Genomic DNA, 25,965 nt, shown 5'->3' on the forward strand with positions numbered 1-25,965 from the left:
ACTTTTCCTAATGTTTTCTCGACGTCTGTTTCGTTTCTCTTGATATAGATGATATATTATATTGGGGGTATTTGTTAGAAAAAAATGATCTGAATGCGTTCCCCCTGCAGCATAAATAGAAACACACTGTTTGGAGGCTTTGTGCGTCTGTTTCCAGTTTGTTTGCGTCTCCTCCCGCAGATGTCGCGCCTTGGCCACTGAGCGGCGTGGTTACCGCGGGCTGACAGCTGAGAACAGGGGCCCTCTGCCTTGGACTCAGTTTGAGCAAGTTGAGCGCAGGACAAGCAGGCAGGCAGCTCTGCAGTTTGATGGGCGGAGGAAGGCAGGGCCCAAAGGCACTGCGGCCAGGAAGCGGCTCGAATTGCACTGGGGTACATGGGTGGGAGGAGGGGGAATGACACCCACTAGAGTGAAGGAGGAGGGCGGTGTGTGTGGAGACGTAAGGAGGAGGAAAAAAAATCGAGTAAACCTGACAAAGCGTCTGAGAAACAGTGTGAAGACAGTCGGAGGAAGAAGAACGAGAAGGAGCCGCTAAAGACGCTCTTTTCCACCGGGGGAGAACGCGCATGGATGGATTTTATGACACTTTTGCTTCGGACAACTACCCTCTTCTACCTTTCCAACATCGTCCCGCGTCCGTAGTCTCTGCGAACTTTCTATTTAGTTGACAAGTGCGCTGCTCCGGGAACACTGGGCATGTTCTGCGCCCTGGAAGAAACTTGGTGACGGGGAGGAAAGTTTTCGGAGGGGGACAGCGATATGGTTTTCAGAGCTGTTTTCGAAGGATAAGGCGTGTAAACTCGGATTGCTTTGCATGGCACTGGACTACGCGGCCAGTCGGGGTTGGAATATATCCTCTGATCTGAGTTGATGCCGGTTGATTGTGGAATAGTAAACTGAAAATAAGGCAGCGCCTCTCAGATTTTCTTTCTTTTTTTTTTTTTTTTTTTTGCTGCATTGTGGTGTTGGAGACATTCCTCCCTCTGGATTCAGCTCATGCTCTCTCCTCCCTTATCTGTGCATGCCAAAACACAGATCTCCACGATTTTAGTCCTCACTGGTAAATATTTTTTTCTGTTTACGATAAAGCTCAGCTGGGAAAAAGTCTAGAGCTCCCTCAGTCTCATCTGTCAAGTTTTCTGCGGCGTTAGTAGAAATGTTTTCTGCGTTTGTTATTTTCTTACGGCTGCATGAAAACAATAATGATTTAACTTCTTACAGTTAGAGTTAAAGACTTTTCAGAAGTCAGAGAAATCCATAAAGTGTGCCATTTGTGTCTTTCTGTAATTTACATCTAAAATGCTGCTTTGCGCTTTATTTTTTTCTCCATCTTCTTTATATGTAAAAGTTACTTTAGTGAAATGTCCCCTTGTTTGCTTTAGAAGGCGAAGAACCACACAGCACCTTGCACCATCTCTTTAGGGGCCCATTAACAAGTGTCCTGGTAATTTATTACTTTGCTTGATTTTCTACATCGCATTTATGGTACCAATTACCCCGTGACCGCACTTGTTTTTTCACCGCTTGGTGCCGGAGCCCTAAATCACTGAGCGGCTCCAAATGAGCCCCATTGTGGAAAAAAAAAGAAGCCAACTGATTTGAATTTCAATAGGAGTTCAATCAGTGCCAAGAAATTTCATTCAAAGCCCGCAGTTTAAATGAAGGCTGCGGTCATGTATGGAGCAAAGTTCCTCGCGTGCCCAAATGTCATGTCATCAGCAACTTTAAAAGTTTTGTAATGAACAGCGCTTCATATCAAATTCTTTAAACCTTTTTCTCTTTAGGTTTTTTTTTGTTTTAGACTTTTAACAAAAAAAACCCTCAATATATAGGCTATATATATGTTCCCCCCCGCTCTCCCCCGTTTATTACTGTTTATATTTAATAGCTAGAGAACACTATTTCTTATTGTGCTCCAGAGACCTCAAATGATGTAAAAGAAATGGAGGTTTCTTGGTAATTCTGCTCCCTATTCGTCCTGCAGAAGTTTTTTAGACGGTGGTTGATTGATGCGCTGATTGGCTGCATTCATTATTCATGTGTGTGAGCTGTCACTGTGCGGAATTTGGTGCCTTAATTGCAAAAAAAAAAAATCCAGCCGGTGCATTTCTCTATAAAGTTAATACGTCTGAATAAATTCAGGGACGCACCTCGGCATGTCATGTGCGCAGCTCCGTGTGGCCCCCGAGGGGTGAATTAAAGATAAATCAGCATGTGGGCTCTTTCAGCGTGGCCCTCTAAAAGTCAAATTACAAGTGTCTTTGCGGGTGAAACCAATCGATACGTCCAGCTGGAGGAGAAAGGAGCGCGGGGAAGCGTGACTTCAGCAAACCTCCAGAGACTTCAACCGCAGATGTCTGGCTAAACAGACTGACGTGTGTGTCCCAATATTTGCAATATCGCATTTCAATTAAAGCTGTGCTGGTCGCATAATCAAGTCACGGGACTGCGATAAAAGCCATTTATGTATACAAATAACAGATGCGGCAACAGGTTTGGTGCATCTGTTGCGCACCAGAATAAACGATAATTTGTTGCTTATCCTGAGCCATGCACTTTTCAAAACATGTTAAAACTCATCAGTAAAGGAAAGATTGTAAGATTAATGTGTGGAAGAGATAAAAATGGTACAAGTAATGAGCAATTTTCCACATCACATCTGCATGAAATCAAACTGATCTTTGAGCTATTTGACAGTTTTGTGACTTGTAAGAGACACAAACTGGTTTGACTGTGAACACAATACTTCCACAGCTAACATGTGTGTTGATTGGTTTCTCTGTAATATATTTTAATGCATATAATTATCTGAAGAAAAGGTAGATGCAGGGCGGTTGTGTGTCACCTGCTGCTGCCTCACAGCTTTGGTATGTCTGTGGCATGGCTTGTTTGACAACATTTTGAAACACTGTTGGAAAAAAAAATAACGTAAGGGGGAAATGGTGCTGAAACAACTTCTTTGACTTCAGATTAATTATCTTAATTTATATATTTTCTTTTTTTCTGTTTTTTTGCCGCCTCAATTCACACTTCTGTCTACCTCTTCAATCGTCACTCTGCCTCTACCTTCCCTCCACTCTTTTCTCCTCTCTTCACCTCTCAGCCCAGGTGATTGGGTGAATTCCAGTGAGTGACAGGCCGACCCGGCAGCAGTTGATGGTTGGGCGGACCCCCTCAGATGGGATCAGTGTCCAGGGGGAGGTGGAGAAGGGGGATATGGGGAGCGCTGTGCCCCACTAACGGGATGGCCTCTTGGGCCTGGCTGCTGGCCGCCGTCCTGCTGTCCCTTCTGACCGTCAGCGTGGCCCGGCCGCCCCTCACCGCCACCAAGGAGGAGGATGCCACTCTGGAACCTGAAGGTAAGCAGCAGTAGGGGTGCAAGAGGGGTCGGAGGAGGGGAAAAAAACATTTGTTGGTTTTGTTTTTGGAGAGCAGGTGAAGGTCTGCCAAAGTTGTGAGAGTTGTGGTTGAGTTTTGTGTCATTAACTAACACTTAAGTGGATAAAAATCCACAACTGGCCTACAAAACAATTAGAAATTTACGCCATTTCAAATATATTTTATATATGTAAATATTTCAAATAACTTGGGAATGAATTCTCTGTTCGGAAGTTTTACTGTTTCTACTATTGTACATGTTTTTGAGTTTGAGCCCTTTAAGTCCATTTAAACTTAACTAAAATCTTACATGTAGAATGAATTGAGTTCACATACATTTTTGAACTAACTTTGGTATGGCGAGCCTCTTGTTTTCCTCCCTACGAGGTGTGTGAATCACACTTTTTCGTTTTATTTCTCTTGCTGATGTCTGTGCCAGTTACTTGAGTGTTAAAGCCAGATTTGTGACCCTGTGTGGGAGGACAAGGGAGGGCTGTGAAGGAGGGTGGGACAGTGTTTATGCTGGCATTTCTCACTCGTGCCCTTTTTGCCTGGAAGGAAGCACAGAGAGTGAAGGAGAAAGGAGGGAAAGAGTCCGATTTGCAGTTCTAGCCTTTGCTAAAAAAGATTGTGTCGCGCCTTCATCCCTTTTTCTGCAAAGTTTGTGCAACAAAAATCTTTTAAAATCAACCTTTTATGAGAGGCCATCTTTTATTGCAGAAACAGCTTTTTAATTTTGGTTTTATGTTAAGCTTTTCTATTTTCTTTGTTTCCAGTCTTGAATTCTGGTCAGAGACAAGCTGATTAGTTGTTGTGATGGATGGTAACTCACATACCAAAGCCCTTTTGTTCTCAGGCTTTAATCAGCATGCTAATTCTAAGTTAGGCCAACAACAGAGCATCACTTTTTAAGCCACCAACCCCCACCTTCTTGTCTACACACACACACACACACACACACACACACACACACACACACACACACACACACACACACACACACACACACACATGCTGTACCTTGCCTTGCCCTTCGCCCTGGATGTCAAGTATCGTTCTTACATACCTTGATGAGAGGCTGCCGGAGCCCTCCTCCCCTGTTGTTTTTGTTGTTCGGTCTCAGGCTGTTTGGCTCCAAACCGGCGTGTTCGAGACTCCACATGGCCGGGATGCCACGCTGCACGGCCACAGAGAGGACACCGAGTTTTCCAGAGTTATACAATCCTCCAGGAAAATTCTTAGAGGATTTGTGCATATTTGACTTCTCCTTTAGATGGAGAGATTACAGAGTGCCGGGCAGCGGTGAAGTCATGTGACTACAGATTAAGTGGCTAGACCTGGAAAGGGGGGGGGTCACATGATGAGGGATAGACAGTGCACAAAGAACCTGGGCTGCTTATGTGATTCTGAATCAGTTTCCCTGTTGCATATGGACAGCACAGATTTATTTTCCTGCAGCTGAATCAGTGTGTCCTCAGCTCCGGTTGTCTCCTTCCGCTCACAACTCCTGACTGACCTCACTGGTGTCACCTGTAGGACACGGATGTTAGGGAGACAGATTGGCTGGTCCTGCCCTCTATGTCCTAATAACACCCCCTGCAGAGATGTAGTGACTTAGCACCACCCCCGCCCCTCTAAATGCCCTGCAGCCCTGGTCACACCGCTGCCTTCAGCAGTGGGAGCAGTAATTGCTGTCGATTCGTCAGATTGCATATCAGTGTTGTCTCTGTAGAGCCCACGCCTGCACCCCTGGTGGCCCTGGTAGTTTGTTTACCTGTGGCTGCTGTAACAGAAGAAGCGGAGCGACCGCGCTGGTTAAGGCCTTCACAACCACCCTATTGTTGTCGCTGTAGCCACTTCAGTATCTATGGGAGTGTTTACCTTGTCCAGGCGCTCTCCGTTTGCGCAGTGATTAAAATAGTCTGACAGAGCTGAATAACAATGCTACTAAACATAGGTGTGTGTGTGTGTGTATCTATGTGTCTTTAACATTGGTCTTTTCTGCTCTGTGGTCTTTTTAGGCCCCTTTTTTTGCATATGATGTAGAATAAATGTGGCACCAGGCTGAATGGGAGTGCACCTCATGGTTTGGCTGTATTTTCCTCTAGTTCCTGCCAAACTCTGCTCTTCAAAAAAAATATGCTCTCATCAGCATGAGGCAGCACTTCAAAATAGTTTTGTGGTTAAAAAAATAAAGGCTCCATTATGGGTCAAGGATGAGTCTTTCATGTTTAGACGGACGGATGCTTCTCAACAGCAGACAGGTTTTACTCCTTGAAGAGTCTCCGGCCACAGTTGGATTATAATCACAATCTTGGCACACTGATTTATTTGCTCCTCCACTTGTGCCCTTGTTATGTCAGATATATAGGCAGCTTTTATTAAACAGAAGAGAGATGGTTGTTTTCAGCATACTGTGGGTTGTTAGTGTGTGTTTGTGTGCGAGGTGAGAATGTGAAGGGGCTGCAGGCTTATTAGCTATCTGCAACACTGTGCTATCTACACAGTGGGAGTACAGTTGTAAAAGTATAAAAGCGTCAGCTGGCAGCTTAATGACCTGGAGTGTGTGTGTGTGTGTGTGTGTGTGTGTGTGTGTGTGTGTGTGTGTGTGTGTGTGTGTGTGTTTCTGAGTGTGTGGCGATGGCAATGGAACTGAACTCCAAACAAACCCAGTGTGACAGAGGAGGGGGCAGTTGGACTGAATATACGGCTTTCACACAATTACTTTTATTAGCCTGCCGTTAGCTGGTTTTAATCTTGAACTTCTGAGCGTGTTGTTTGCCTTGGCCGAGGTGCCAGAAAATACCTCGTCGCTCCAGTGCTCACGCTCGTCCGATAAGAGACCCGTGAAGAGCTGATACCTGTGCCAGCTTGTGCCGCAGGTCTCAGTGGACTGTCCGGTTTGCAGCAGGAGGCGGGCGGGAATCTGAGCCAGGACGGGTGGGGTGGAGGATGATGGAGGGAAAAGGAGGGAAAACACTGAAGAAAACTACTGAATAAAACAAAATGTAGATGAAGAAGCTACAAAACAAAACCAGAGGGATTGTCCTCCATGGAGTTGACATTTTCAAACTCATACAGATCCTCAAATTCTGCGATATTGCAGATTTGTTTTCATTTTTAGAAAAGAAACATTTTAACTTGATGCTGTTGCACCTACTGTACATACACTTTTAGAGTCGTGAAGTGTTTAGGATAATAGATCTGAAAGGTCACTGATTTGATTCCTGCATTAGCCCTCAGTGTGTTATTGTCCATGACAGTTAGCACACTGCTGCTCTCTTTTCTGGAAAAAGATGCCACCTATAAGATAAATATAAATACAGTAAAGCCTAAACAATTAGGGAATTATTTTATAAGGTTATCAAAACAAAGGTAATAAGCAGCTCTTATGATAATCTATTGATCAATTCAGCCAGTGAGAGTAGAAAGTAGAAATTTTGGTTTTATGGCAGATTAACTGACGATTATAGTAATCAGTAGTTTGCAGTATTAGCAATACAGAAGAGAGGATAGTCTTCTGACTTAGTAGTACAATCTCAGGATTTGTAAAGAAGCGAAAACAAAGTAGCACTTCTGAGGGTCAACTTAAGAATATAAGGGGTATCCAGTGGGTTAAAGGGGTCGGGTGGGGTTCAGGGAATGACCCAATGAGGGGTAAAGGGGGCTGTTGCCATGGACGCCAACAGGAGCCAGTTCATGGAGCTGCTCCTTTGTCACAATAAAAAAAAAAAGCTAAGGAGGGATTTGAATGTGAAAGGACATCAGAGACAAAAAAGCGGAGAAAAGTCCTGGGATTTGACTACGTGAGGAGGTTACAGAGGAAAGAGGAGAGGGGGAGAAAAAGGAAGGATAAGGAGGACAGATAATGTGATTTGGCAATGTGTGTGTGTGTGTGTGTGTGTGTGTGTGTGTGTGTGTGTGTGTGGTGGGGGGGGGGGTGATAGTGCCTGTTGGTCTGCATGCATGCATGCTGAGTGTGTGCCTCCGAAATGGCAGTCATTTCATTTAGCACGGAGAAGTTTCTGACGATAGACTTGCAGACAAGTGTCCCTCTCTGTGAAAGTAAATATATAAAATCAATAAAAGAAAACTTCAGGGCTGTCATAAACTTTCATGCTTGGCTTCCTCTAACGTTGCTGATGCTTGGCTCTTGCCAGTGTGACAGACAGAAAGACAGACGGCCGAGCAGACATGAAGGGGACTCTGGTGAGAATCGCTGGGTGCATTTTGCTGCAGGCACTCGGGCTGCGAGACTAATTATTGCCAGTCAAGATGGTGCGAATGAGGACGAAGAGATTGCGAGGAGAGGACGGGCTGAATCTATCACACCTGATAGACACTTGTAATAGCCGTCAGAGATGGAGAGGGAGATGGATTTTGAAATGGAGATGTGTTCTAGGACAAGAGAGGGAAAATGATAGTAATGATAGAGGGTGGGGAAGAGGAGAAAGCTGTTTGATAGAAACTGAGAAAAGGTGTTTGTGTGTGTGTGTGTGTGGATGATTGAAAAGCCCTCCCCATCCCCCATCCCTGTTGTGTAGAGGGGATGAAACTCTGCAGAGATGAAAAATCTGTATTTCAACTCCGCATGCGTCCATGGACTCTTGTAAAGTCTCTTCACGTGGAACACAGTATGTGTGCCGCTGGTTACGACACTCCTGGTGTGCATGTGTATGACAAATGCCTTTTCTCAGTGTGGACAAGACTCCTTTATGTCCTTAGGTGTTTGTGTGCGTGCATGTGCTTGTACGACACAGGTTCCCATGAACAATTGGGCATGCTGGAGGTGTCAACAGGTTTGGTGAAGGGTCAGGGTCAGGTCAGCAGGGTCAGGGGGAGGGGGATGGAGAGGGCCAAGTGGAAGGGGAGGTGAAAGAAGACAGAAATGACGGAGCAGCAGCAGGAGGAGGAGGAGAAGGAGGAGGAGGACGAGGAGGAGGAGGAGTTGATGGAGAGGGACAGATGGACACAGCAGAGATAAGAAAATGATGAGGACAGAGCTAACACCTGCATGCTATCTTTTAATCAGACACACCATTTGGAAAAATCCCCCCATCCCTTCCTTTCCTTTCCTTTCTTTTTGTACTTATTTTCCCTCCTTCCATCTCTCCTACTTTACTGGAGCTCTCCTTGCCCACTCATGCATGTGTATGAATATCATCTTTCTACGAAGCATTTCAGTACCCCCCCTTTCTCTTCGGTGTGCTGACAGATGCTACAGTCTCTGTGTGTGTGCGGTCAGGTGTTGTGTCGTTACGTCAGCCTCATCGAACATCCCTCTGTCTTGAAGTTGTCCATACCCACACTGCTTTGTATCCTGGTAGCTACAACATCTCTGAATCACTGAGTATATGCCAACTTAAAGAATACGAGGGGAAACTAAAGCCAGTAATAATGTCAAAGCGAAGGCCTCCGGTGCGGAAAACCACGTCGTAAAAAGGTATCGGAGACAGTACGCCCATCAATCAACACATGAGCTCCACCTCTCATCAGACCACACACTCGGTCCTGGGTGGCGAGGGAGGGGTTAATTATTTCCGGTTCGAAGCAGAGAGAGAGGGAAAAAAAAACAATACATAAACTGTACGTATGTGTGTCTACTTGCCCAGGGGGAATGTTTAAAGGTCTGCACACATGCCTCAACCGCTGGCTTGTGGCGGAATGACTTTCCCTTCCTGTCGAGGTTGGAGTGTGTGTGCAGGTATACTTTACATTTAACACACATAGGGAACACAGTGGCTTATAATGGGGGCGGGATGTTGTTGAACTGGTGCATAAAGGTAGAAGAACATCTGGGAGTGCCGCTGCCTCTATAATTAAACCTATCAGACTTCAGCTCTACATGCAGTCCCATCATCACTGGCTTTTTTTTGTATGCTTTACCATTGTTGCTACTTTCCTCCCTCAAATCTTTTTAATCCCTCTTTTTTTATGTCGTTCTCTCCCGAAGAAAACGGACACACACACACACACATACACACACACACATACACACACACACACACACACACACACACACACACACACACACACACACACACACACACACACACACACACACACAGAGTTTTGGACATTTTTGTACTGCTGTAAAGAGGCAAACTTTCTTTTTATCTCAGAGAATGGTTACAAAGAGTTTTACGAACTATCTCTGTTTGAGCTGAGTGAATGTACACGTGTGTGTGAATGTGTGTGTGAAGTCTGCAGAAGCCTCAGGCTGACTGGAATTGGCCTCGGTATTCACGGCAGAACCCAGCTTGTATTTCAGGCAGGTTTTCCCCCTCTTGCTCAGCATTCAGTCTCAGTCTTGGGTTTTCATGTATATGGATAAAATCCATCCTCACGTAGAAGTGCAGTCTCAGCTATAGTTATTCAGAGTTGCCTTTTATATATTGTACAGTCACCTCAGTCTGTCTGTGCAGTTGTACAAGTCAGAGGACACGGCGTACACACACTCACAGGCAGACTTGGTCTTCCTCCCAGAAGTGAAGGTTTTATGCACTTTGGGAGCAGAGCGCTGAGTTTCTTGCTCTCTGCCTTGGCAGGCAGATCCTGTGCAGTGGTTGTAGATCCTCCATGGCTGTTTTGTGAAAGAGAACACAAGAGATGGAAAAATAGAAGTGTCCGGCTACCTTCAGTTCAAGGTTTTAGGTGCAGTCAAAACCAGAGAAATACCCCCCACCTCCATCCCGCCCCCTCTCACTTTGCCTGCCTGACAACCGTTTCCATCCTGGACCTTTCTGGCTGCTTTCCTTTCTGATGGGCAGACATGGAGTTGTATCACCTTTTTTTTGTTTTTTCGGGCTGCAGAGATCTTTCTGCACTGCTCATGTACTCACCCACACACACTGGCTGCCTGGCATCTACACCAAGAGGGGATGGGTGGTTGGGGAGTGATGTCCAATTCTCGACTGCTCGCAAAGCATACATTTTATATATATTTTTTCTACACATACTGCTCTGGCCGTAACTGCATGCACTGAATCTATAAATGCCAATTCCACTGCACACTTCGTAACGGAACGGGGTTTCCAAGGTTTCCACTTAAATCGACTGACTGGGAGTTTGTGGTAATGACATGATGGTGTGACGGTGTAAAAAATGGGCCTCCTCTCTTCTGTATTGCTACTACTGCATAAATTGATTTAAGTGCATCCATTTGGGGGTTATGTGGTGTTTTGTTTCTTACACTCTGGCTTGTTTCTTCCTCTCCCACCTCTCTTTCCTCCTCCCTGTGCACCCTCTTCCTACTTTCAATTCACCCCAACCCTCCCCGCCCCTCCTTCAACTTCACCCGACTCCTACCTCCTCCCCATTTGCTCTGCAGAGGCATCGAACAAATACCAAATTTCTAAGCCCACGGTGTGCTCAGTGCACCCAGGGGAGGTGCTGAAGCTGAGCTGCCCTCTGCCGCCGACTGGGACCATCACCTGGACCAAAGACGGCAGTTCTCTGGGCACCAACAACCGCACGCTGATAGTGCAGGAGGTGCTGCAGATCCGTGATGCCACGGCCAAGGATTCGGGCCTGTACGCCTGCACCAGCGTGGGCAAAGACACGGTCTGCTTCATAGTCAATGTCACAGGTGAGTCAGGGAGTAGGCAGGACAGGACAGGAAGTTTGGACATTTAGGGTTGGACTGTGTCAGGAGTCCAGGAGGAGGCCATGGAGCAGATATGGTCAGGGATGAACAGCCTGAAATTTGTTCTTTCTGGTGTCTTCTGAGAGTGTGCGTGTTAAATTACAGTAGTATACCACCAGAGTAATAAAAAAATGGCCCAGAGTGTGCCAGCATGCAAACGTCTAAATACAATACGGACTGTGTGTGTATGGGTTGCGAAAAAGGGTGGCAGTAACTGTGGTTACTCTGTGCAGATGCCATCTCGTCGGGGGATGATGAGGACGATACAGAGCGGTCGGAGGACACTGGGGCGGATGGAGAGCAGATAAGTGAGTATGGGAGGAACAAAAGAGGGGATGAATGAGTTAGAGATGTGCTTGGCTCCCTCACCAACTCCCACAGATTAGGTGCACTGGAGCCAGACAGTTAAACCAGAAACCTGTAGGTGAACGGATCTGACATTGTCCACTCTGCAATCACTTTCTCTGACTGTTGAATGTTTCTATCATGAACTCAAACCTCAAATTCCGAGCAGCCACTGCAATATACAGCAGCATTTGGGAGATAAAGGGAAATATAATGAAAATTTGGAAATTAAAGCAAAGAAATGCACAGCCAATCATTGTGTATGTCTCCATTTTGATACACATTTTTTCATGTCAAAATAAACCATGATCATTTTAAAGTAGTGTATCTCCTAACATTCAAAGCTTGAAAAAGTCCTAATCAGGGGCTTTAAAAGCTCGGATGCGCAGTGCTTTGAACAGCGGTCTCATAAATAATGAACACTCCCTAACTGCTTGTCAGAACATAAGTCTGGAAAGCTGATTGTGATAGCCAAACACTCACAAAGGCTCAATCCCAAAGCAATATAATCTACTTAGCTTTGTCAGTGTTTATTAGTGCAGTTCAGACTGTGCGATTACGATGGAGGAAGGACACAAAGCGGATGGTCTCTATTCTTTCGGGATCAGGAGGAGACAGCTGTTAGCAACACCAAAACTAAAACATCAAACCTGCCCTTCACCCACATCTCTGCTAGTCAGTGCCTTACCATTCCTGTCTAGGCCTATACTGTGAGATTTCACAGTTTGTGTGTGTTTGTGTGTGCCTCCCAGGCTAGGTGCTCCAGGGAATACAGGGATTCCTGACATTCCTGTAGCTAGTGTCTCCCAGGTAGTCAATCAGCTGGGCTCATCCATTATGAAAGACGCCCATCTGGACCTAGTTACCCACCTGATGGGCCTGTGTGTGTTTATGTGTGTGTGTGTGTGTGTGTGTGTGTGTGTGTGTGTGTGTGTGTGTGTGTGTGTGTGTGTGTGTGTGTGTGTGTGTGTGTGTGTGTGAGAGTGAGAGAGAGAAAGAGAAAGTTTTTACCCAAGTTTGTCTATGCATTGGTGAGCATATGGGGGAGGAACGTGTTTATGCAGCCACATGCTTTCACATACACACTCACAAAAAAAAAGGGGCTGAAGCAAAGATGAGGACTTCCACATCTTGTTAAAATTCTCCACACGCATTGCGTCTCACTGTGACTTCTCCTCCTCCACTTTTGGGCTGACTGTAATTGCCTGAAATCCATTAAATATGGGGGAGAAAGAGGAACTCAGCAAGAGAAAAAAAAAAAAAAAAACGGGGGAGAGGGAAAAGATCCAGCCATTCTGGTGGTAATAAGCTGTTTGAAAACAAAGGCAAAGCTGTTCTGGCAGTACAGTTGCATTTTCTCTCCGTGTGTGTTTTTGAAAATTCAAAACCGAGATTATTATTAAAAGAAAGAGGGAAGAAGAGGAGGAGAGGGAAAAAAAAAAAAGAGGCAGGGGGGGAGTGGGGTGTGTTGGATTGGTACCAACGCTTCTCGGAGCATGGCGTGGAGCCTTGGCCTCGGGCCGAGGCCTGGAGTGAGGAGGAGGAGGAGGAGGAGGAGGAGGGTCCGTGTGGGCGTGGGAGGGAATGGGAGTGGAGAGTGTGGGGTGTCGTTTTATTTTTTTTCTGGAGCACTCACAATGGTTTGGGCATCAGGCCACTGCAAAACAGAGCATTTTGATTTAACTTTGTGCCGGAGATTGAACGACATAAGCCATGGAAGAAGTTGAAAACGGGTCCAGAGTGTTTGTCTATCGTCAGCAGTGGGTGGTGTTATTGAAGGAGACATGGAAGAGCCTCGACCAGGGTTTGTGAGCAGAGCTGTGTTCAGGGTGGGGGGGGGGGGGTGGCACTAATGTCATGATGAATTTAAAAAGCCACGCGGAGCTTTGATTTTTGTGTTCAGTTATTGATTCTCTGTCCTGTTGACAGTTTTACTCATAAATATTTTGATCTTATCGTCATTGTGCCTCCAATTTTATCAAAGCTGCACATATTAGGATTTTTACAGAAGCACTGACCCATCACACCAGCAAAATTTAAGATATGACTAAAAGATAAGACTCACAGCTAACACACAGTTTATAGAAAACTGTTCAGTCTGTGACTCTTGACTGTTTAACTTGAAGTGCAATTTATAGAATAAAGCTTTAATATTATAAAAAAAAAAAACAAAACGATAAAGACTGTCATGTTATGAGAAAAATGTAGCATAGGGAGTACATTTTTTGAAAACCCGACCAATTTTGTGGAATATTGAGGTGCGAGGTAGCAAAGTTGTTATTAAAAAAGTAAAATTGTTTCCAAAAACCTTTCAAAGGCTGTGAAAACCCACATTCAATCTTCTTATAGTTTTACAACAGTAATTAGGGCCCGAGCACGGAAGTTGCGAAAGCCCTGTTGTTATTTTAATATTTCATTTAGTCTGAGATCAGATCACTTATTTAAGCTGGGTGGGACAGGATTGGAAAAAGGTGACCAATCAGCAATGCCTGAATCAAAATGAGATGACAATTAATAGGTTGACACCTAATGTTTCTTTGACTGTTGACATTTATTAATCAACATTTACTGTTTTTTCGTATGACAAAACCCTGCCATAATAAAAGGTGGGGCTAGTCTTAAAGTCTGAAGTTCAAGATTTCCTCAATAAAAACTTCATCATAGATTGCTGTCCTGTGAAAACCATGTCTCCTGACAATTAGGCAACATTAATTTGTCTGAAAAAGTGTTTGTGTATTCAGATAATACAAATAATAAATTAAGTTGCCATGCCAAAGATGCATGTTTTTTTTACAGGACAGACACGGTTTAAACTATATAAAACCCAGCACGAGTTCATCCACACATGAACAAAGCTGCCTTGTTCAGCTTGCATAGATGACCAGTAAACAGAAGGATATCCCAGCTTAACAAGAAACCATTTCAAGAATGAAATACTACTTTGGGACACGGATGAATTTTTCCTCTCCGGAGGAACTTAGAGAGAAAAAATCTTGACTCATAGCGCCAGGGTTAGATAACCTCAGCTCACCCCAGGCCAGCTTAGGATAAACAGCCGTGAGTGGGGATCCGGATGCACGGGGCTTTGGGGGCAGTGGGGGTTCCTGGAGGCCACAGCAGTGGGCCCTGCGAGAGTTTGGCTTCATCTGGAGAGAGGTCTGAGGGTCGTCTCGTTTGAAGTGCTGCCCCTCCGGACAGAGAGCATGGGAAACAGCTCCGTTCACCTTTCATGCCCCCAAATCATCCTCCAAACCCCGGATGCCATTGTGGGGTCATAGGTCATTTTAGGAGAGACGGCCTCGCGATGGGCAGGTCTCCACCTAATCTGTCTCTGTCTGAACGAACGGAGCGATGACAGGGAGAGTGGACGGAGAGAAATGGAGCGGACTGAGAGGTGAAGATGGAGGAAGAGAGGTACAGATAGTGAGAGTGAGGAGGCAGGAGAAAAGGGGGAGTGACTAATTATAGTTTGAGCACTTACTGCATGCATCCATTCAGGAAGGAAGAGCGATGTTTACTTACTTTACTATCCAAGTATGCTCAACTCGTCCGGTCGTGCATGCCAGAGAAAGTGATGGGAGGTGTCTGACAGCATGCAGATTGGACAGGCGCGAAAGAAGACGCTCGAATAAAAACACTCTCCCGGGACATAAACTTATGTTTGAAGTTGACACTAGAGTCAGCAGTGGTCTTATCTGTGGGTATTCCCTCCGCTTCTTCGCCTATATGAAGAGGAAGTGATGGAGTGGAAGACCGTTTGGGTTGTTGTTTGACTTTGAGTTTCTCTTCCCCTCTGAGTCCCATCTGCTTAGGCAATCATACTCCCAGGTGCAGAGAGAAAGGACGGGTGGGGGTGGGGGTGTGTGTGTGTGTGTGTGTGTGTGGGGGGGGGGGGGGGTGTGTGGAGGTGGAGGAACATCCAGCTGACTGAGAGGGAGAAATTTGGGGGGAAAAGAAGAAGCTGGGAGAATGGACAAAACACAAGGAAGGTGACAGATTTCAGTGGGATAAATGTTTGGTAGTTGAGCTTTGATTTTAAAAAAGAAAAGAAAAAAAATTCCAGGCAAAAGTGTGCGACGGGAACTCGAAAATCCTTCGTTAAACGTGACATTCATTTTCTCCCCCTGACGGCACATAATGATTTTCCGAAGGAGCGATAAGCATCCGTGGCCCTGCCGTCCATATCTAGCCAAGTGACGGGGCAGATAAACAGGGTAGCTATGGTAATTGGAGGAAGTGGAGGGAGAAAAAAAAGCTGCTAAGTGGAATGAAATGAAATTGAATGTGATGGTCTAGTTACCCTCTTGGCAACGCCCAGGCACATTTTCTCCTCAGAGCTGATGTTTTTTTTTTTTTTTTTTTTTTATCCCTTTGCAACACCCCGTCGAGCCTACGAGGGAAAGTGTGTGTTTTTGTTTAACTGTGTGAGTATGGAGCTCTGGGTTGTGTTATGCAGACTGTTGGGTCAGCCAGTGTTGCGATGGGGGGTAGGGTGGGGTGGGGGGGGAGGGGTGTCTGGGAGTGTTAGGACTGGTTCAGGTTTGGCTCTCCTGCAGTCACGCTTCTACATACAGTATATCTGCCTCAGCCAGCCTCAATGCCCTGCAGCCAAACTGTTAATACTGAGGACATGATTAGGAAATCTCACCCTGACTGAACACCAACTGCTCTCCGGTTGCAGGCGCTCCGTATTGGACCTCATCAGCGAAGATGGAGAAGAAGCTGCATGCGGTGCCAGCTGCCAACACAGTCAAGTTCCGCTGTGCTGCGGGAGGCAACCCCCGGCCCAAGCTGCGCTGGCTTAAAAACAGCAGGCCTTTCCGCCAAGAGGACCGCATGGGAGGGTATAAGGTAGGATAAACAGTAATACATCGCACTTTTTTTTTTTTATTACGAATGTCAACTTCTCTTGCAATTGTTTTGACTGCTTTCTGTGCGACAGTGCATTTTGTGAATGTTTTTACGAGGGGACGTCAAGCCTCGCTCCTTCCAACCACTCTCCGGCTATCCTTTCACCCCTTTTCCACCCTTGGCTGGACAGACGGGAGGAGAGTAGACAGAGGAAACGAGAGCAGGGTTTCTTGCTGTGAAATTGGAATTGCTCATCCGTGTGCCTCTTCTCACCAGGATACTTTGCAGAGCCTCTCACTGTAACTTGAAATGGTTCTTTACTCCCCCAACAATTAGGAAACGTAAGCCGGGGACTGGCGGGTTAAACGCCCTCAGACAGTAACGTATGGAGAAAGTAGGTACCGTCAGGGTGGAAATGAGTTCAGAATGTTGCGGTAACTCAATCAGGGAGAACAGGTCGCACTGGCTTCGGTCAGAGACGAGTGTGTGTTTCCAGCTTGTGATTCTATTGTCATGACATGTGATTTACAAACACTAGTGCTGAGCTGGTTGACGTTTCAACTTGGTGTCTCTGTTAACACATTCCTGCTTAAAGAAACTGACTAAAAATTAAAACTAGAAATGAACTCTCTGATTCTGGTTTCGTGTTTAATGATTATCATTTTAATTCTATGTTAGTTTCAGAGCTTTCTAAGTTATTTGTGCCCAGTTCTGCTTTGTCATGGGAGGATTAAACTGCTGTGATTTGTGTGGAAAGGCCTGTAAACAGTTACAACTATCTGCATGTGAATTCCCCACCTGTGACAAGCTAGTATTTGCATTACATTTAGTTATTTTGTTCATAAATTCCTCTCTTCGTCTCTCCAGACAAGCAGCATTTACTGTATATGCTAGAACCGCACTGACAGAGTGGAATAACAGCTTAAACAGACAGTTATGAAATTCATTTATGAAAAAAGCCAGGGATGCTGAACGAGTCCGAGACTCCTGGTTAATGACTGATGTTTTTTTTTGAGGAAACGCATCTCCCTGCCAGGAAAGTTTAGGAGCAGATTATGTTGATGTAGCTGCTAATGTCGCTTCCCTTTGGCTTTCAGCGGGCTCGGACACAAAACAGCCCGCAACGAGACGGAAACGATACAGTCAGATACACTGCAGACAGTTCGTTTTTCTCCTTTTTGTCAACAAGCGTGGGACAAAAGCCGTACCTGAGCCCAGCCCTGTGCCATAATGTCTCCTTTGTGTGAAATGTAGGCCTATACAAGCAGTAGCTACAGTCTGCAGACGGAAACTCTATTGTTAGCTCACACCTGTGGATTCCACACACAGGTGAAACTATCCCTGCAAATAATTATGAAAAACTGCGTGTTTGAAGCTACAGGTGTGGTTTACGACATGAGATGGCAGGGACTGACAGAGGACCCAGGACCCAGGATTTTTCGATTTTACTTTTCAGAACTCTCAAAACGACCCCAAACTAATGATGTATTCATCATTAATCTGCAGGAAAAAAGAGAATATTCTGGTGTTGGGAGTCGTTCTGGTGGGATCAGCCTATCATCAGCCTCTATATTGTTTACCAGCACACTACATCACCTCTCCTCTTTCACACCTCCGACCAAATCCCCCCTGTCATTTTCTTATTTCATTGTTCTCATTTAACACCAGCTCTTTATGTCAATTTACTGTCCCTCTATATTTATTGATATGTGTATTATATGAATGTTTCCCTCCACTTATAATAAGAAACCCCACTTGTACCCAGGTCCGCAGCCAGCACTGGACCCTGATCATGGAGAGCGTGGTGCCATCAGACAAGGGCAACTACACCTGCTTGGTGGAGAACGAGTTTGGGTCCATCAACCACACCTACACCCTGGACGTAGTGGGTCAGTGCTACGCACAAAACACACACTCGGACTGTACAGTACACCTGTGAGGCTAACAAAGAAAGAGTACAGGGATGGAGGAAGGGGAGACCAGCAGAAAGAGTTCTCACACAGTGTGTGTGTGTGTGTGTGTGTGTGTGTGTGTGTGTGTGTGTGTGTGTGTGTGTGTGTGTGTGTGTGTGTGTGTGTGTCCTTTTTGATTGCGCAGGTGCACTGTGGATGCAGGTGGAGGTCAAGGAGAGCTGCCAAGTGTGTGAAAGCTTAAGATGAATATGTCATCAGTTTTAATGTCATTTTCATTAATTTAGGTTAGAATATTACATTTTCATGGAGTCCTGCTTCATTGTGTTCAGTCAAATAATTGAAGTGTTTTAAACTACTTAAAACACCATCGGGGTGGAGGCTTGTCACACGAGGCTCTGACAGCTTTGCAAACTTCTTTTATTTTCTTAATCATTCATGCTAAGCTCCTCACAGCTTAATTTCAGACAGTCTGTCTATTTAAAGTATAATGTCACCCAAATCACAGAAAAAAAAAAATCGTAATTATCTTAATTGAACTACTTTTACGAAAGAAATATTTCTCGAGCCCAACTGATACTGGATTTTTGGGGCTCAAATCAATACTATTGAGTAATAAATTCTAATATCAAATACATCGGCCAATATTCTTCTGACTTATACTGTATATACATTATGTATAAACACAGTTTTTGCAATAATCCCCAAGTGGTTTTAACAGAAACCTTTGACACTTGTTTCAAAAGTGGGGCAAGGTATTTGACAGTTAATTCTCCACACTGACATTAGTGCATCGAAAGAGTGAACAAAGCATCTTTTTCTATATTGTGTTCTGTTAAAAAAAAAGAAAAAAAAAAAGGGTTTGTTTTGACACATTTCGCCCAACATATGTGCCGATACAGATATATCTCCGATAGGCCAATATCAGCCAAAATTAGCAGGTTGGTATATTGTTTGCGCTCTCTTCATCAGAAAATTGATGACAATTATGTCAGGAAATATCTATATATATTTGGTAGAGGTTATTATTTATGTGAAAATAAAACAGAGTTCTTAAATGCAACTATAATCCTAGCTAATACAGCAGAATCTATTTGTTTGGTTCGGTACCACATAAAGTGGAAAAATCTGGGGTGTGATTTGGATTAACTGACCCTTTAAGGCTGATTCATTGAGGTATGACGAAGACTTAAACCGGCAGCGGATGGTCATTTGATGTCACTCTCTGAGGACACAGAGTGCTGACCTCAGCACTCTCTCAGCGAGTTCAGAGTCTACTCAGTCAACCCCCTCTTTCTGACCTTTGGAGTGCAGAGAGAAAAGAGTGTTTTTCTGCTCGGCGTGCAGAATCAATAGACAGCGGGGACAACAAGGAGAGTGTGATAAAGATAGTAGATCGATGTGTGCTTGTGTGAGAGCGTACACCAACTTTGCTCTCGATTTTGATGCGGACCCACTGTCCTTTGGCCTCTCTTGAACCACACTATAAGCAATTGGTACACATCAAAGTTGATCTGACACAGTTATACCTCCAAAGCCTGGTCAATAAACCACAGATAAGTAGGACAGACATGGAGCTCACAGAAGGATATTCAGGGGCTACCGGTCATCCATGCATCTTTAGTGTGTCTGTATGTAGAGTAATTCCAGCTTTGAGCAGACTTACTGTTATTACATTCCTACACTGTTTTGTGTGTTTCCATGGCAATAAGGAGTATTATTTTGATAGTATCAGATGGAGATTGAATATCTGGCAGTTTCTGCACAAAATAAACATATAGCCACATGCACACAAACACATGTAGGCCGCCACATGCTCCCCAACTCAGGCCCCTTGCTCACCTCCCTCTGCAGTTCGCTAAAGCTCGCCTTCAGACTGCATATTTCTGTTTTTGTTCTGTTTTATTGCAGAGTAGTAAACCCCCTCCACGTCTGGCTCCGCCGCTACTGCCCCCTGCAACCTCTTACTTCATTTTGCTCCTTTTTAGTGGGGTGGACAGAAGGAGGGGGGGAGACAGAGAAAAGGAGAAGAAACAAGAGACAGAAAAGGCTACTCTTATCAGGTTTTTTTTTTTGCCCAAATGACCTACAGGATCAGCCATTAAAACCAAAAGAACCAGACTGTTCTGGTTCAAACTGGCCTCAGGAGAAAGAGGCCACAGCCGGACATCCACGAGTGGACAAATGAGGAGTTAAAACAGAACTCTTTTCAATCAGAGACGTGGCACTTTTGTGGGTAGCCCCACGCCGTCCTGTGCCATACTGCGTACTTCCAGTGCCTCCACCCCTCACTGACCCTCAGGTCTCTGTGTGCCAAGCCGCCAGGTTACCCAGAGTTCACCGGTCTTGCATGGGACACCACGGAACGCCCCCGTTGTGTCTCCTGACGCTTCTTTCTGCCTCCGTCCCACTACTGCTGCCATCAAATTACTCCACTAATGACTTAATTGATAAATGGATTTAGTTTTGAAACAGGTCACTACATGTTGGTCACAGCAAAAAACACGCCAAGGTCTGCTATTTAATTTCAAATTATTTATGTTTTGGGGACTTTCCAAAAGTGATGCAGGATCCCACTGTGTGAGCAGATTTATGTCCCCATAACATGAGAAATGCATGTAACACACACACACACACACACACACACACACACACACACACACACACACACACACACACACACACACAATGTTCCTTTTTCTAATTTAAGAAAGAATTGCTCCACTAACTTTTATTGTGTTGGGTTCTCTCCATAATCATGATGTGGCCCATTTTCTCACACCACACACACACACACACACACACGCACGCACGCACGCACGCACGCACGCACACACACACACACACACACACACACACACACACATTCTGTCATTTGGTCTGAGTTGTCAGCTCTGCAGCTCTGAACGCTGTACCGAAGGTTTGAATACATTTTTTATAAAGCGGCAGCTCCAACAGTCCTCTAAGTTGCCAACATGTCTTTCTGTTTACGATTGTTTCAGTTTTTGAAACCGTTTCAAGGTTGACTACTTTTTTCCTTTCGCTTGTTTCAGGAAATTATGTTTTGGTAGGTTTTACTAAGAGAGCACCGGGCGGACGATTGTTAGATTCGAGTCGATCACCTCTCTCTGTCCGAGTAAAGATTTGAAAGGGTGACATGTCTTGTGAAAGATAGAGGAGGAAGAGGAGAGAAAAAAAAAGGGGGGTAAATAAAGAGAGACAATACAATAAACAAGGCAAACCCTAGGAATGTGCAGAAAGGAGGAGGGAGAGAGGAAGGAGGGATGGGAATCATCTGATGTGACAAATTTCAGAAAGATGGAGGAGGAAGACAGACAGAAAGATGTAAGGAAGAAGTCTCTGCCTTCTAGTTTCTGCACTCTCCATCTGTTGGTCCCTTTTCTTCCCTTCAGTCACCCTTCTATTTTTTTTTTAATTTATTCTATTTCTCCCTTTTTTAGTCGTCCTCCTTAAACCCTTCCTGTACTCTTCATCACACAGCCTCACCCTCTGACCCTCACCCATGACCCAACTCTAGCCCTACACACACACACACACACACACACACACACACACACACACACACACACACACACACACACACACACACACGCACGTGCACAAATCAATTCACTGCACCTACCTTAAGGCTTTGTTTTGGAAAGGCACTGCAGAGCTCCAGGCTGAGTGATGTCATTATGTGTGTGTGTGTGTGTGTGTGTGTGTGTGTGTGTGTGTGTGTGTGTGTGTGTGTGTGTGTGTGTGTGTGGTGCCAGCGGGTGGTGGCTGTCAGTGTGGGGGTTGTGAAGGCCGGGTGGTGTTTGAAAGGGGGCATTGTTCCACAGGTCTCACTCTGTTTCGATACACAGCCAAATGTTTGCTTGTAAAAGAATGCAGATAGTTGGAGATGTTCGGGGGGTACGATGAAGGTGTTTCACTTTTCCAAGACTGGTGCAGAGTTTAGCTTTTGTCTTTACTCTCTGTTGATGCATGCACCCCACTTTATGGAAGTCCTCCTCCACCTGAGCTCTTTGTCTTGTCGAGATAGATGCTGCCGCCACTTTGTTTCACCTTTTAAAAGCCTCTCATAGGAACAAGGCAGCGCAGTCCTGATTTCACCTGTCAGAGCTGCTGGGAAACCTTCACACTCTCAGCACATGAAGTTCTGCTTCAGCAAAAATAAACCGTCACATCCTAAAATATCAGATTTGACGAAATTATTTTTAAAGGGAACATTTTTGAGACGCTTCCTGAACTTTTCCCTCCTTCTCAACAGAACGCTCCCCTCACCGGCCCATTCTCCAGGCAGGTCTCCCGGCCAACACCACCGTACACGTTGGGGAGGACGCCCGCTTCGTCTGCAAAGTCTACAGCGATGCCCAGCCTCACATCCAGTGGCTGAAACACATCATGCAGAATGGCAGTCGCTACGGCGCCGATGGACACCCCTACGTCAGAGTGTTAAAGGTACATTTGTTTTATCCTAAAACAAATCCTTTTTTATTTCTCTCCAATATTGCAGCTTTTTCAGGTGAATTTCTAAATGAACTAATAAAATTCCCTACTCTTATGAACTGAATGTTTTTTTTTTTTTTTATCCACGCTGGCTCTTGGTGGTAATTCCTGCTCCCCCCTCTCTCCAACAGATCCACAGCTGTAGTCATGATGTGTCTTATGAACACTTTTACCTGATGTTGATCTCTAAGTGTGTGTATGTGTGGATTGCAGCGTTCAGGCATTAACAGCTCCGATGTGGAGATGCTCACCCTCACCAATGTGACCGAGGAGGACGCTGGAGAGTATATCTGTAAAGTCTCCAATTATATAGGCGAGGCCAACCAGTCGGGCTGGCTCACTGTCAATCCAGGTAACCCTTGAGACCCGACCCACCTACCCTCCCTCCCTCTCGGTGTGGCTTCCTGGGCTGCTGTGCTGTGGTGGTCCTGCTGGTGGTCATGGGGCTCACAGACTTAATTTCTCCTTGATGTTACATCTTTGTGTTTCAGCTGCAGAGACCGGTGCCGCCATGGAAGCACTGGTCAGACCTGCACACCCAGACACTGAAATTGTCACAGCTTTGCTTTGTCTTCCATTTTTACACCTCTTTCTGTCTTGCAAGCTGTGTCAAGGTGGTGTGTAGTGCTGCAGTGCTCTCCATGCTCTGTGTTTGTTCATGCATGTGTCCAATCCAATGTGTGGATTAACCTCTTTTAGCAGGTTCTTATGGTGATGGGAACCTTTTTGGGTTTTTGTTTTTGGTGTACTGGTTCTATTCTCTCATGTTTTGGTGGCATTTGGGCCCTCCTCCCTCTCACCCCTGGGAACTCCCAGCATCCTTTCCTCTAGATGGGACCTCAACGATGGACGCCATCCAGATCCTCTGATTACTATCTTGGTGTTGTGGGTCTCATTTTTATTTCCTTTTCTCTCTCTGTTCTCCCCCATCTTTCTCTGTGGCTTGTCCTACTCCCTGTTTCTTCTGTTCTTTTCCACTTTTACCTCCCCCTTTTTCTCTTCCTTCTCTTCCTCCTCTTCTCCTCTCCCAGACCGCAGGTGTTAACACCACAGATAAGGAGATAGAAGTTCTCTACTTGCCCAATGTAACATTTGAAGATGCTGGGGAGTATACGTGCTTGGCGGGTAATTCTATTGGGATCTCCTATCACACTGCTTGGTTGACGGTGCTTCCAGGTATATACACTCGTATACTTTCCTCTCTTTTCCTTTTTTCCTTTATTATTCTTGTTTAGAAAGGCATTTCAATGACCTCTGTGGAAGGCAAGTCCTCCCCCTGGAGTCCGATTCACACAGCTCCAATATTAGATTACTGCGATGAACCTGCTTGGTCAACATCCAAGACAATGTGATGCAAGCCGGGAGCATATATTCTACAATATTATCTGGATTGGGGAGCTGTTGAAAGCTCAGAGCAGATAACGGGGTAGTTTACCAACGACTTATTATAACTCTGAGACGGTAGTGGAGCTCCCAGAGCAGCTCAGGTGTCTCCAGACTCCAAAAGGTGGGCAGGGTTTGTCTCCCGCCTTCTCTTTTCTTTCTTCCTGTTCTCTCTTTCCTGCTCCTTGGGGAAAGTCTTTCAGTGCCACACTTAAGTTCTGCATGTCAAAGAAATCTGTATTTTACTCTCCACCTCCTCTCTGGCTCTGATAAGTGGCTTCTTTTAAGATCTTTATTTCTCCTTGAAATAGAGATCGAAAGGTAAAGCTCAACACTCGCTTCACGTTGGCTTGACTTTCTCAGTTATCAGGGCCAAACCTCTCTGCCTCTACACAGTGAATGACTGATGCATGTGGATGTTTGTCCATTTGTGCATGTCCTCATTTATTGACTCGTTTTATCCTATTTCTGTCTGTTGCTGTACGTCTGCTCTGTAATTATGCATAGCAAAGGATCAAATACATAAAACTTTGTGTCAGTGTCTGCACAAGTTCATTTCAGGTTAAACAGGCAATTGTTTCTCTTCAGGTTCTGGCCAAAAGTACATTGGGCTTTAAATAAGATTGATGTGAGAAGTTGACTGCCTGCTGCCCTCAGCAGATAGCCAATATCAAACCAACCCTTAACGTTGTAACACGATAATGGCTTTGCTTGGTCTGTAAACAATACAGAATAATGATCACAGGCAGGCCACTTCCTCTGGGAGTAATATGCAATATGTATTGCCCTCGATGAGCTCTATCTGCACTGCTGGCGCCTCCGAGGCTATGACTTCTGTGTGTGCGCTGTGGTTTTTGGACCAGTAGAATCGAGGCACACAGGAGAAAGGTTCCTACATGTTAGCTTCACCTCCAGCTGGCAGACGTGCCGTTTGGTTGGCCGTGCTGTACAAGAGCCTTGTTTGTGGTCTCGAGGGCTATTGCATTATGGAACAGTTCGTTTCTATAGCACACACAAAAACTCAGCCCATTTCCTCGACAGGAAGTTCAGGCCATATGCAACCACGAAGGACACCGCTCTCCCTTGTTTGCAATCTAAAGTGAAGCGCGTATTGTTCCATCGTCCGTGGGTGTGTGTTTGTGCTTGTGCTCGCGTGTCTCCAACATTAGCACAGCATGCAGACATACGCAGGCCTGGTTGTTCTGGCTGAGTCAAGATTTTAAATCTGTTTAGACTCTTGAGCCCTGTTAGAGTGAAAAAGAAGCAGGTGTGTTGGTGCCCTGGGAAACAGAGAGAGACGAGGATACTACAAAATAATTTCTTTTAGTTTGCCTGCCGACGGTGATTACATTTACACGAGTCACCTCCAGAGCATCTGTCTCTGTGTTTGTCTGTCTAACACCCATGTGTGTGTGTGTTTAAATGGTGTGTATGTGTGTGTGATCACTGACAGCCTTCCTTTACCTCTCTTCGCCTGACCTCCATCTCACTGATGTTCCTTTATTTTCTCTCAGCCCTTGAGAAATCCCTGGGGCCCATTTCCCCAGACTATGTGGAGATCGCAATATACTGCACGGGCGTCTTCCTCATCGCCTGCATGGTGGGCATTGTGGTGGTGTGCCGCATGAGGAACACCGCCAAGAAACCAGACTTTGGCGGCCAACCGGCAGTCCACAAACTGAGCAAGCAGATCCCCCTCCGCCGCCAGGTAACAGAAAGTAGATAAAGAGTTCTAATGGCATCTAACACCCCTAGAGGAGAAAACCACACACTGCAGACATGCAATGAGACAGCAAACTCCAGATAATATGAGAGTATCATCAGGAACAAATATAATAAAGATTGCATGTTTTATACATTTTTAAAAACAATGATTACTTGGATTTTTTTTTTTGCAGACAAGATAATTCCACACACTGTAGCATGGACCATTGTGGT

General features: G+C 45.3%; 1 protein-coding gene across 2 annotated transcripts in view; it reads left to right on the top strand.

Annotated features, from left to right (window-relative positions):
• The first annotated feature begins 295 nt into the window (after window positions 1–295).
• The window catches only part of fgfr2 (fibroblast growth factor receptor 2), a 39,347-nt gene continuing 13,677 nt past the window's right edge, over window positions 296–25,965 (top strand). The window contains exons 1-9 of one of the 2 annotated variants that reach the window (XM_069145105.1): window positions 296–1,060; window positions 3,104–3,359; window positions 10,709–10,966; window positions 11,257–11,331; window positions 16,050–16,219; window positions 17,985–18,108; window positions 22,406–22,596; window positions 22,858–22,996; window positions 25,542–25,735. In XM_069145105.1, coding sequence (XP_069001206.1) covers window positions 3,179–3,359; window positions 10,709–10,966; window positions 11,257–11,331; window positions 16,050–16,219; window positions 17,985–18,108; window positions 22,406–22,596; window positions 22,858–22,996; window positions 25,542–25,735 — 1,332 coding nt within the window. In that variant the 5' untranslated portion in view covers window positions 296–1,060; window positions 3,104–3,178. Of the gene's footprint in view, window positions 1,061–3,103; window positions 3,360–10,708; window positions 10,967–11,256; window positions 11,332–16,049; window positions 16,220–17,984; window positions 18,109–22,405; window positions 22,597–22,857; window positions 22,997–23,675; window positions 23,821–25,541; window positions 25,736–25,965 lie in introns of both variants that reach the window. The other variant, XM_069145104.1, reaches the window with a different exon arrangement.

This window comes from Embiotoca jacksoni, unplaced genomic scaffold (assembly GCF_022577435.1).
Source record: "Embiotoca jacksoni isolate LCO1_2020_lvr unplaced genomic scaffold, fEmbJac1.0.p SCAF_12, whole genome shotgun sequence".
Lineage (NCBI taxonomy): Eukaryota > Metazoa > Chordata > Actinopteri > Embiotocidae > Embiotoca > Embiotoca jacksoni.